General features: G+C 41.6%; 1 protein-coding gene across 3 annotated transcripts in view; it reads left to right on the forward strand.

The window, feature by feature from the left end:
- Positions 1-6,943, forward strand: part of MYO5C (myosin VC) — a 45,520-nt gene extending 38,577 nt beyond the window's left edge. For 2 of the 3 annotated variants that reach the window (XM_033167070.1, XM_033167071.1), the window contains exons 36-41: positions 735-824; positions 2,423-2,573; positions 4,864-5,146; positions 5,861-6,035; positions 6,530-6,610; positions 6,730-6,943. In XM_033167070.1, coding sequence (XP_033022961.1) covers positions 735-824; positions 2,423-2,573; positions 4,864-5,146; positions 5,861-6,035; positions 6,530-6,610; positions 6,730-6,882 — 933 coding nt within the window. In that variant the 3' untranslated portion in view covers positions 6,883-6,943. Of the gene's footprint in view, positions 1-734; positions 825-2,422; positions 2,574-4,863; positions 5,147-5,860; positions 6,036-6,529; positions 6,611-6,729 lie in introns of those variants that run through there. The other variant, XR_004427746.1, reaches the window with a different exon arrangement.
- The last annotated feature ends 4,966 nt before the right edge of the window (positions 6,944-11,909 follow it).

Genomic DNA, 11,909 nt, shown 5'->3' on the forward strand with positions numbered 1-11,909 from the left:
AGCGCACGGAAATGCCGTTTACCTTCCTGCCGGAGCGGTACCTATTTATCTACTTGTACTTTTGATGTGCCTTTGAACTGCTAGGTTGGCAGGAGCTGGGACTGAGCAATGGGAGCTCATCCCGTCATGGGGATTATAGGCTCTGTGGTTTAGACCACAGTGCCACCTAGGCAAATAAATGGAAATCAATGGAAAAGGCTGATTTCCTTGTGAAGTGGCTGCTTGGGGGTGTGATAAGCCATTAGGAGTTCAAAGGGGCTAGATGTGAAGACTAAACTTTCAAGTGATTTCCTTGAGGTAATGAGTCATTTCGCACATCAAAGGAGGGAATCTTCCTCTGGGTACAAAAGATCAGAGCTTCGGTTAGGGGGGGGGAATCTTTTAGAGTTGAGGCTGTTGTGATGTAACCAAGAAGCTTTGGGGTTAGGGTAAGCTGAATGGGCCCTCCAGAGACAGAGATAGCTTGCAGAGAAAGGGATGCTGCAGAGGCAGAGCAGCATATGATGTTCTTACTATGAAACAGGCTGGTGCGTTTTGGGCTGCTGCTGCTATGAGCCCCTCCATAAGTAGACTCAGGCTGTCTATGTATGTAAATAAACCAGATATGTAATAAAGAGACTAACTTCCATTGTGCATAATTTTCTGTATTCTCATGCAACCGCTTGCAAAGATTGAGGTGGTATGGGTAAATATATGAAATATAAATTAAGCAAACGCAGTGTCTTAATGTTTAGGAACACGTTGAAGACTTTGAGATGTTGTCCTTCTGGCTTTCAAACACATGCCATTTTCTTAACTGTCTGAAACAGTACAGTGGAGAAGAGGTAAGAATAATTTCATGCTCCCTATAAAATAGTTGAACATCTGAAGAAGTGTGCATGCACACTAAAGCTCATACCAAGAACAAACTTAGTTGGTCTCTAAGGTGCTACTGGAAGGAATTTTGTTTGTTTGTTTGTTTTGACTATGGCAGACCAACACGGCTACCTACCTGTAATCGCAATACAGTTCATGATAAAAAAATTTTTTTTGTCAAGTATCACCCATTGGAACCAACTTCCACCAGAAGACATTGGAACCACATCCTTGTAGTCCATAGCTTTGTGAATCCATACCTGAAAGGTTGGACCTAGCCTGAGATAGGTCATGTTCACAATGTGCAGGACACAAGAGCTTTCTCTTGTCAAGATCCACCATGGGTTGGACAACAGTCTTGAAATTGAAGAATTACTCTTTGCTAAACAAAGCTGCTGTCTTCCATTAAAATGAAATAATAATAATAATAATAATAATAATAATAAACTTTATTACGGTCATAGACCAGCAAAAGAGAAAATAAAACGATAGTACATAGTATAAATATTTCGTAAATATCATCTTTTAACAATACTATTTCAGATCCCATGTTAGATTAAAATTAAGCTAAAATTTAATGGGAGATAATTCCCTTTAAGTATTATGTGCTATGGCTTGGTTGGCGGCTTTATCACTGTTGTTAGTTGATGTCATGACGCGTCTCAGTCTTGCCGCATGATAGCAAAATTTAGCTACAGTCATAGTTCGCTCTGGGTTGGTGTCCTCAATTAAATATCTAGTCAGCATTTCAATTGAACGGCCTGGTAGATTTTTAAACAGGGGTTCGATTAACTCCTTCCTCAAATCTCGATATAGAGTGCAGTGTAGGAGAACGTGGCTAATAGATTCGATTTCCTTGAGATCGCAAGGACATAGCCTCTGTTCTATTGGGATCCGAAGATATCTACCAGTTAGTAACGCTGAGGGTAATGCATTAAAACGAGCCCTAGTAAAGGCCCATCGGTGTCTCGGGTTTTCTAACGTCTTTAGATAGATAGCTGGGTGGTTTGGGCGGTGCTCATACTGTTGTCTGTACGTTGAGGGAAGACGAGTTAAGGTGTTTTGGCGGTCGATATCTGCGATTCTTTCCCTAATAATCTTTTTCGCCCTTTCGCTTCCCATAGATAGAGTAGTCGCCACCGGCAGTCCATACGAGGCTAATTTCTTTTGAATAGTCTGCTCCCAAGTGGATTGAAAACTATCAGTATTGATTAAGGGGAGAAGACCATTTGGGGACGTTTTCACTCTTATCCAATACTGTAGAGCTGATTGCCATACTTTAGTTTCTACTTCCTGCACTCCAGCTTCCAGTCGTAGAGCTGCATTAGGAATACATTTAGGGGTTAGAGTTATAGATCTTAGAAAACCCGACTGAACTTTCTCGTACGCATCCAATTTGGAATTTATCAAGTAGGGTGCGCCATATAGTAATTGGGCTAGCGGTTTGGCCTTTTGCTCTTCTGAATATGTGTTTGTTTTTATACTACTCTACTTAATATGCAGAAGTATAAAACCTGTATTATACTTATGGTCTTAACTGGCATATGTTTATACATCTGATTTTCAGGAATTTATGAAGCACAATACTCCACAACAAAATAAAAACAATCTGAAGCACTTTGACCTGTTGGAATACAGGCAGGTTCTTAGTGATCTAGCCATTCGTATTTATCATCAGTTTATCATTGTAATGGAGAACAATATTCAGCCAATGATAGGTAAGAAATAAATGCTGATAGCAGCACATATTCTAAGCTATTTCCAAACCTTGTGCATGGCTAAAAAGATATAGGAATGAATTATTAGTATTTTCTTGTTTCTTTATGTGTGTCTGAAAAGTCTATTTACATGTATTCGTGGCTGAAACCTTATGTACATTTCCCTGGGAGTAAGCACCACTGAACACAGTGAGACTTCTGAACAGAGGTGCATAGGATTCATCAAGGCTAAAAATTAGCTGATTCCTCCAATCCTAACTATCAGCTGAACCACTGTGATATTGAATTTTCAGGCATTCTCTAGCTGTGCTGCTGGGGAAAACATTCAGCAATCAAAAACTTCAACTTGTTTTACAGGGAAACCTGTGGTGGTATGATAGCAGCCTCTGCCAGCAGGCATGGAAAAGACCTTCAGCTATTTGCATAGCTAGCTCCTTCTCCCAAACCTAGGGATGTTTTCCTTCTCTCCCAAGTGAAAATGGAAGGAAAAGCTTCATTCCAAGCATAAGGTACAGGGACCCCTGACTGTTAAGCCCATTCGTGGACGACTCTGGGGTTGCGGCGCTCATCTCGCTTTACTGGCTTAGGGAGCTGGCATTTGTCTGCAGACAGCTTACGAGTCATGTGGCCAGCATGCCTAAGCCACTTCTGGCGAACCAGAGCAGCGCACGGAAATGCCGTTTACCTTCCATGGAGCGGTACCTATTTATCTACTTGCACTTTGACATGCTTTTGAACTGCTAGGTGGGCAGGAGCAGGGACTGAGCAACGGAAGCTCACCCCACCACGGGGATTTGAACCACTGACTTCTTAATTGGCAAGCCCTAGGCTCTGTGGTTTAGACCACAGCGCCACCCATGTCCCGCCATTCCAAGCATACTAGGGCCCCAAACTACCATTCAAACTCTCGAACAGTAGTTTTCAGTGCATCATGCAGTAATGAGGTCAGACACTGCTTCTCTGAGATACTGCCCACCCCCAAAGGAGAGTGCTAAAGTCAATACCATGAACTCTATTGTCAGGATTCAAGAAACCATCAGAGGCTTGGAACATACTCATGCTAATATCTATTTAAATGATAAATAAACTGAGTAAGTTTAGGAATAATTTTGTTTGCATTTATGCTGTTTAATCTGCTAAATTCATATATTTGTAGCAATATTTTATTTTACAAAACAAAAAGTTTGCTATATATGTGTGTGTGTGTGTATTCAAAGTCCATTTTCTTACTCATCTGTGTAATATATATTCATAGAATCATAGAATTGTAGAGTTGGGACCACGAGGGTCATCTATTGTAGTCCAACCCCTGACAATGCAGGAATCCTGCCCACAGCCATCCCTGGGTGGGCTCACACTACCAACCTTCTGGTTACAACAGTCAGATGCACTGACCCTTTGCACCACACTTTTATTCGTATTTAAGCAATTAAAACAGAAAGAAAAAACAAATCCATGCACAGAATCTGTATTCTCTTGCAATAGCATATATGGGTTTACATCATCCTGCACTCTGTCATTCCAATGTACATGAGAGTTTGGTCACACACACACATATGTGTGTGTGTAATATATACTCCAAGGGATGCGGGTGGCGCTGTGGGTTAAACCACAGAGCCTAGGGCTTGCTGATTAGAAGGTTGGCGGTTCGAATCCCCGCGACAGGGTGAGCTCCTGTTGCTTGGTCCCTGCTCCTGTCAACCTAGCAGTTCGAAAGCACGTCAAAGTGCAAGTAGATAAATAGGTACCACTCTGGCGGGAAGGTAAACAGCATTTCTGTGTGCTGCTCTGGTTCACCAGAAGCGGCTTAGTCATGCTGGCCATATGAACCAGAAGCTTGTACACCGGCTCCCCTGGCCAGTAACACGAGATGAGTGCTGCAACCCCAGAGTCGTCCGCGACTGGACCTAACGGTCAGGGGTCCCTTTACCTTTAATATACCTGTATACACCAGTCAAAAGATTGCATTATCAGTTTGTATGAATGCAGGTGCAGTTCTGTGAATAATGCAGTTTGAGAAGAGACATTCTGAATCTGCTTCAAGGACTGCCTTGCTGGATTTCTTAGCATCTGTTATTTCCGTTATAACCTCAGTGTTCACTGAATAATGGAAATCTCAAAATGTAGCCCATCCAAATGCAACAATGTAATAATAAGTACCGGTAAGCTGATATTTAAAAAAAACCTTTAAACAGCACGACTGCTTTCCAGAGCCATATAGCAATGATAAAGGAACTTTATTTATTTTTATTTTTTATTTTCTGCTTGCTTGCTGTGTTATCTTTTCCAGTGCCTGGAATGCTGGAGTATGAAAGCCTCCAGGGGATTTCTGGCTTAAAACCGACTGGCTTCCGCAAGCGCTCCTCCAGCATAGACGACACAGATGCCTACACCATGACCTCCATCCTGCAACAGCTCAGCTATTTTTATACCACAATGTGTCAGAATGGCTTGGACTCAGAGCTTCTAAAGCAGGCCGTGAAGCAGCTTTTCTTTCTGATTGGCGCAGTTACCCTAAACAGTCTGTTCCTTCGCAAGGATATGTGCTCTTGTCGAAAGGGGATGCAGATAAGGTTAATAATAAGAATAAAAAGATAATAAGAATAAGAATAGAACATGTCAGTTATGAACAGAAAAATCTCCAAGGTAATGTTATAGAAACCAAAATCAAATGGCATAAAGCATATCTGCAGATCGGAAAAAAAGCAGCAGAAACCTACAGGATAAACAAAATTTAGGCTGCAATCCTACGGCCACTAACTCTGGGAGTGAATGCCTTGAACTGAATGGGGCTTACTCCTGCATACATACATACATAGAGCATTGCACTTTTAAAATAATAGTGTTTCAGTACAGATTTAGAAGAGCCAGGGCACTCCAAAAAATAATTGTATGGTGGCTAAAAGTCAACAGGGAGGAGACCACAGTATGCATTATATTGTCCATCACTGATTCATTTTTGTTTGAATATTATTGCATTAAAAGACTTACATCTTGATAAAGTCTTGCGCAGTGTATAGGGCAGGTGTTCCTATGCTGACATAGGAGCATGATCATAAAGAAACATTTTGAAAATAGCTTTCCAAATTTTATGAAATGGGGGGGAAGCAATCTAAAATGTGAAAAATCATGTTGTTTTATACATGGAATATTTTTACATTCCCACATTTGCATGGCATACAAAGTATGCCATACAATTTACTCTGTGGTAGCACATTGCTCTGGGGCAGCAACTTGTGTTACCAGCTTCTGAACAAAATAAACAAAATTATCTTTTCCTTCCCTAGGTGTAATATCAGCTATCTCGAAGAGTGGCTTAAGCAGAAGAATCTGCAGAGCAGCTCTGCCAAGGAGACGTTGGAACCTCTTTCCCAAGCAGCTTGGCTCCTTCAGGTTAAAAAGACCACAGAGGAGGATGCCAAAGAGATTTATGAACGCTGCACATCCCTCACTGCTGTGCAGGTACTTAAACCTAGGGTCTTCCTCCCTTGGTAGATTCCTAAAGTATCAGTTTATGAAACTTCCCTGGCTTTACGGACAGTTTTATTTGAAACCTGGCAAGAGAGCACAGTTGTGGTGAGATGCCATGCACCGCTTTTAAAATGCAAGGCATTTCATTAAAATTGCTTTTTTACCAGTTCCTTTTGTCTTTCCTCCACCCTCCTTTTCTGGATTTTCTTTTTTCGTAATTGAAATTTTCCTATGCAGTCGTTGTCTCCATCCTCTGTGTCCCCATATTATTCCTTGGATTATAACAGGGTTTTTCTTTTTTTGCTCACTTTCCATTTCTCTATGTCAGCCCCTCCTGACACCTCCCTTTCCCCTTGATGTTTTTCCATTCTGCTGCCCTGGGTGGGGAGGTAACCTCAATACATTTTTCATTTATGACTGTAGAATCATTACAGTTTTTACTTGTATTGGAAGTATTCATGAATTTGTTTAAATCGTCCCTACAGATAGTAAAAATCCTCAACTCCTACACACCCATAGATGATTTTGAGAAAAGGGTGACTCCATCTTTCGTTCGTAAAGTGCAGGTATGATTATTAAATCACAATCTCATTCAGAAGACATGTTCTTAAAAAAACAAACCTGTACCTGCTGGCAGCTTTAGCTCTTGATACTTTAATCTTTTCTCTCTTTGTTCTAATTCCAGGCTATGCTGAACAACAGAGAGAATTCTCCGCTGTTGATGCTAGATACGAAATATCTTTTTCAAGTGACATTTCCTTTCACTCCTTCGCCGCATCCTCTGGAAACGATACAGATCCCCAGCAGTTTCAAGCTTGGCTTTCTCACTAGAATATAACAAATACAGTGGTACCTCGGAAGTCGATCGGAATCCATTCCGGAAGTCCGTTCGACTTACAAAACGTTCGGAAACCAAGGCGCGGCTTCCGATTGGAATCGGAAGCTGCGGAAGTCACGTCAGACGTTCAGGTTCCAAAGAACGTTCGCAAACCGGAACACTCACTTCCGGGTTTGCGGCTTTCGGGAGCCAAAACTTTCGACTCGCAAGGCGTTCGGGATCCAAGGTATGACTGCAAACTAAAAAAGAATCAATCTCTTGAAGGATAAATGAAGTTCACTCACCTATGCGCTTCCTCAATCACTGTGAAGTAGTGTTTCTTAGAAGATAAATTTTTGAAAAACATTTGGAAATCGGGGTGTAAGAAATGGATTGCTGCAAGTCCTACAGTATGGCCCATCCAAATGTCTTTAATCTTATTCCCTTTTGTAGATTGGACCTCATTGTATCTTACAGGTGCTCAGCGTCGGGTTCCAGTCATGTTGAAAGCACTGGGGCCATGGTGGGTTCTCTATATTACTAAATAACTTTCTATAATGAAGGACTAACAAGACAATTCTTTGTAATATTTTACTGCGATACAGTATTTGTAAAACTGTAAATTTACATTCCTGTATATGTATGTTATATGGGAGATTCATTTTGGTTATTTAGTAAGTATGCATATAAACGATAAGATGAAATAGATGACGGTTATACCATGATTTTTATTGTGTCAGATTATTGTCACATATCTGGGTTCACACTCAAACAACTCAGGTAAGGGAGGGAAGCTTGCTAAGATGCATTCATTTGTTGCAAAAACAAATCCAAAATAGGCATCATATTCCCAGATGAATGTCACGGGCATCTCCACACTAATCATTTTCTCTGCTACTGACACAGTTCACTAACATTTATTCTGAAGAATCCAGATGTCATTTCTACCAAGCTGTTACATTCTGACTTTTCCAGTGTCAAGGTTGTCATCATTGTCGTTTTATATAAAAAATTTTATTATTATTATTTAAGTGCTGTGTTGTGGCGATTTTTGGAGCTTCTAGCATATACTCCTTTCAGATGTATAGTCTCAAGGATAGTACTTCATCTCACATCGGTCCTTACCTGATCGTCCCTTTGGCTCACCTCTTCTAAGATCTGTTCCCTCTGCAGATGAAGTCCTGAAGATAAAACTACAGTGAGATCTGCTAGAGTTTCTAGATAATGTTTTTCTTTAGAAGATGTACAAGCCCATTTAAAATGCATTATATAGCTTGCTTACAGCCTGTCACCCCCAGATCACATGGAGTTCTTTCCCTCCTCCTCACTGCTAACTGACTCCAAGGACCTCCCCCCAGCCTAAAAAGGTAATGGTAAAGGGACTCCACTGACGACTCTGGGGTTGCAGCGCTCATCTCGCTTTATTGGCCAAGGGAGCCGGTGTACAGCTTCTGGTTCATGTGGCCAGCATGACTAAGCCACTTCTGGCGAACCAGAGCAGCGCACGAAAACGCCGTTTACCTTCCCACCAGAGTGGTACCTATTTATCTACTTGCACTTTTGACGTGCATTTGAACTGCTAGGTTGGCAGGAGCTGGGACCAAGCAACGGGAGCTCACCCCATCACGGGGATTCAAACCACCGACCTTCCAATTGGCAAGCCCTAGGCTCAGTGGTTTAGACCACAGCGCTACCTGCGTCCCTATTTATACACCCAAACCAGCACCTTAATCTTAGACTGCAAGCTAATTGGCAGTCAGTGTTGGTAGAAGAGAGAGGCTGTCCTTGATGCTGCCCTATGATGAGCTGGGGTTCTTAGAGCCAGAAGCAGCTCCAGGTCCTCTTTGCTGTAAGAGTAGGATGAAAACATTCAAAGAATTGGGGATTTGCAGAGAGTACCTCTTCTTCTTTGGTGATCACTCGTAGCCAAGTAAGATTGTCTTCCATGAACATGGTATTAACAGTGAGTCCATAAGTGACTGTAGAGGCCAATTCTGGATCCACACATCCTTCCACAGTGGGGACATAGGTTTCCGGGCAGGAGTTGATCACGGTGAGGGTTTGCCAAGCGTGCCTTCCTCTTAGCACATTTCTCTCTTTCGTCCCAAGTTCAAGCGTCTTCAAAGCCCATGACACCTTTGGTAAAGGCTGTTCTCCAACTGGAGCGCTCGCAGCCCAGTTTTTCCCAGTTGTTGGTGTTTATACTACATTTTTAAAAGATTTGCCTTGAGAGAGTCTTTAAACCTCTTTTGTTGACCACCAGTATTACGCTTTCCATTATAAGTTCGGAATAGAGTAGTTGCTTTGGAAGACAACAATCAGGCACCCGCACAACATGACCAGTCCAACGAAGTTGATGTTGAAGAATCATTGCTTCGACACACCTGATTAAAGAAGAATGAGCTTAATTCTTCCAAAGTGCTTCCATGTCTGTTTCATGTATCCAGTGATGTCAGTTGCTTAAGAGAGCCCTCAATTTACGAGTTTGTTTCTACGGGATTTCAAGAGCCGTGATTGTGCAGCACAATCTTTTTTATTGGTATCAAAAACTTCTACAGAGATACAGTACACCATCCTGTTCATCAGATGACCAACCAAAGCAAGTGAAAGTTTATTGAATCACTCTACGCTGTTACAAACCAAACTGTTATTAGGACAGCTTTGCACCTGTACATTGGTTTCTGGGATGGCCTTATCCAGATACTTGGGGAGGGGGGTCCACAGAGTTCTTGAAAATGCAGAGTACTCATCTGACTTACTTCAGAACGACGTTTATACTACTATACTATCACTAAAAAGCTTTTTAACTTTTGGTGGTCGTCTGAGGATGGATTTCATTGGGGAAACAGATGCTAAAAGACTTAGCTCACAAGTAATGTGCACAATAACTCCCATTTTCTAAGCCCTGGCCTATAAAATAGATAGCATTGTAGAACAGATTAAAAGACACAGGCTAGATAAGTATGACTGCTGGGCTCATTTTAAGGAATAATTTCCCCCCCTGCTTTGAAGCCTTTTGATCGGTTAATGGCTGACAGGAAACTGAATGCAATACAGATGGATTCAAAATGGCTCCCACTTTGATGCAAAGGCCTCGCTGGGTGGCACGCGGCTTTTTGATTGATATCTAAGCATGTTTCATACAGAATAAAGCATGTAAAGCCTGGAACCATGACTTTAAAAAGGGCACAATTTGACTGATGTGTAAAATTGGTATCCTGGGATTTTCTCTTGCACCCATGAGAGTTTTCCTCTGAGAACAACTGTTAGTCTCTGGCACGTAAACCAGCACTGTGGAAGGTGCTACAATCCAAAAGTGCAGGCTTGTGTCTTAATACCCTCTAAGGAGATTACCTCAACATTAAGCTTGTCCTTGTGCGATTCTACTTGCACAGAAGATTATTCCTTTGAAGTGTCTGGAAGGCAAAAGGTTCTTGCTCCAGAGAAAAGAAGGTAAGCAGTATGATATTTTGACTTGGAAGTCTTAAACCCCAACCAATATAGATAATTTTTACAGTAGATCAGAATACAGCACTCTTTGGTTTGATTCCCCCCCCAACCCTGCCTTTTAGGGTGAGCTCTTGCTAGGTGGCTTTTAATAGAAATGTAGAAAGTAAAGCAACTTTGAAATGGTTACAATAACAATAAATGGACTGAGGAACAACCTCTTGCTTTTCTGTATTTGTATATTCCACATATTCCAATATTCTTTGTGCCTACTGTTGTTTTCTCGTCATCCCCAGCACACTTTTCCTTGTCCCTCAAGCGCTGCATTCATTTAATGTACACCCCCCCCAAAAGATTTCTAAGAACTATAGTTTACTACAAAGAACTACCATTCCCAGCACCCTTAACGAATTATTGTTCCCAGGACTGCTTGTGTGGGGAGGTTTTACAGTCAGCGCTTCACAATCTAGAGTAGGCCTATTGGCAGAGCCTTTACTGATTGAATCCAAGGAAGGAAGGAACAAATGAAGAGGAAAAGAGGAGGAGATATGTTACAAAAAACCAAAGAAGTTGGCAAAACTGGAGAATAATTACCTTAGCTGCACCATCATAATGTCTTCTAATTAACATCCTTTCCCCACTTCTCAGCACAGTACATTTAGCACAGTATCCTACCAATTTAAACAGCCATTGCTTCCCCAAAGGAATCCCGGGAACTGCAGTTTGTTAAGGATGCTGAGAGTCAGAATTTTTTTTTTAAATTAATTTTCTAATTTACATTTTAAAGTATTCATATAAACAACATTAAATCAACGACTTTCCTCCTCCTCCTCCTCCTCCTTCTTCCATGGTTCAGTTTGCATACCATAAAAATCACTGCATATTTTACTACTGAATAGTCCATTGTTGCATCCATAAAAACTTATTTACGCTGTTGTATTTATCGTAATGCTACCAGCGTTTTTAAATGTACACCATTTTCACCCATATATTCAGTAAACATTTCCCTATCTTCTTTAAATGTATGTTCTCCTTGTTCTCTTATTCTATGTTAAATCTGCAAGTCGTGCATATTCTATCGGTTTAAGTTGCCATTCTTCTTTTGTTTTCCATTATTGGGCTAACAAAACACAGGCTGCAGGAGCGGCATACATAAATAACCTTTTTTGACACCTGGGAATTTCCGTCTGATTTATCCCCCCCCCCAAAAAAAATAAACACCTTTTGGTCAGGTGGACCAAAAGGAGGGACATTGCAGGATCCAGTCAGAAGCTGAGATGCCTTCAATAATTCTCTGATATCCCACTTAAATCAGGGTGGTTGAGCAGTATGCAAGAGTGCTGGGAATTGTAGTTCTGCGAGGAGTAAACTGAAGTTCCCAGGAGTCTTTGGGGTGGAGGGAAGCCTGTGCTTTAAATGTGTGTTGTGTACAAACGTGGGCTGGGCCAGCCCTGGCGAAATGCTTCGTGACTCATTCTCAAGCACCTACCTGTGTGTGTCCCCCCCCCGTCCCTTTCAGCTCCAACTCCCAGCAAAGATGTGTGACCAGACCTTTTTGGCCAATGTGTTTGGCCCATGCGACAATTGTTCCAAAGACAGAG

This window comes from Lacerta agilis, chromosome 13 (assembly GCF_009819535.1).
Source record: "Lacerta agilis isolate rLacAgi1 chromosome 13, rLacAgi1.pri, whole genome shotgun sequence".
In the NCBI taxonomy this organism is placed as follows: Eukaryota; Metazoa; Chordata; class Lepidosauria; order Squamata; family Lacertidae; genus Lacerta; species Lacerta agilis.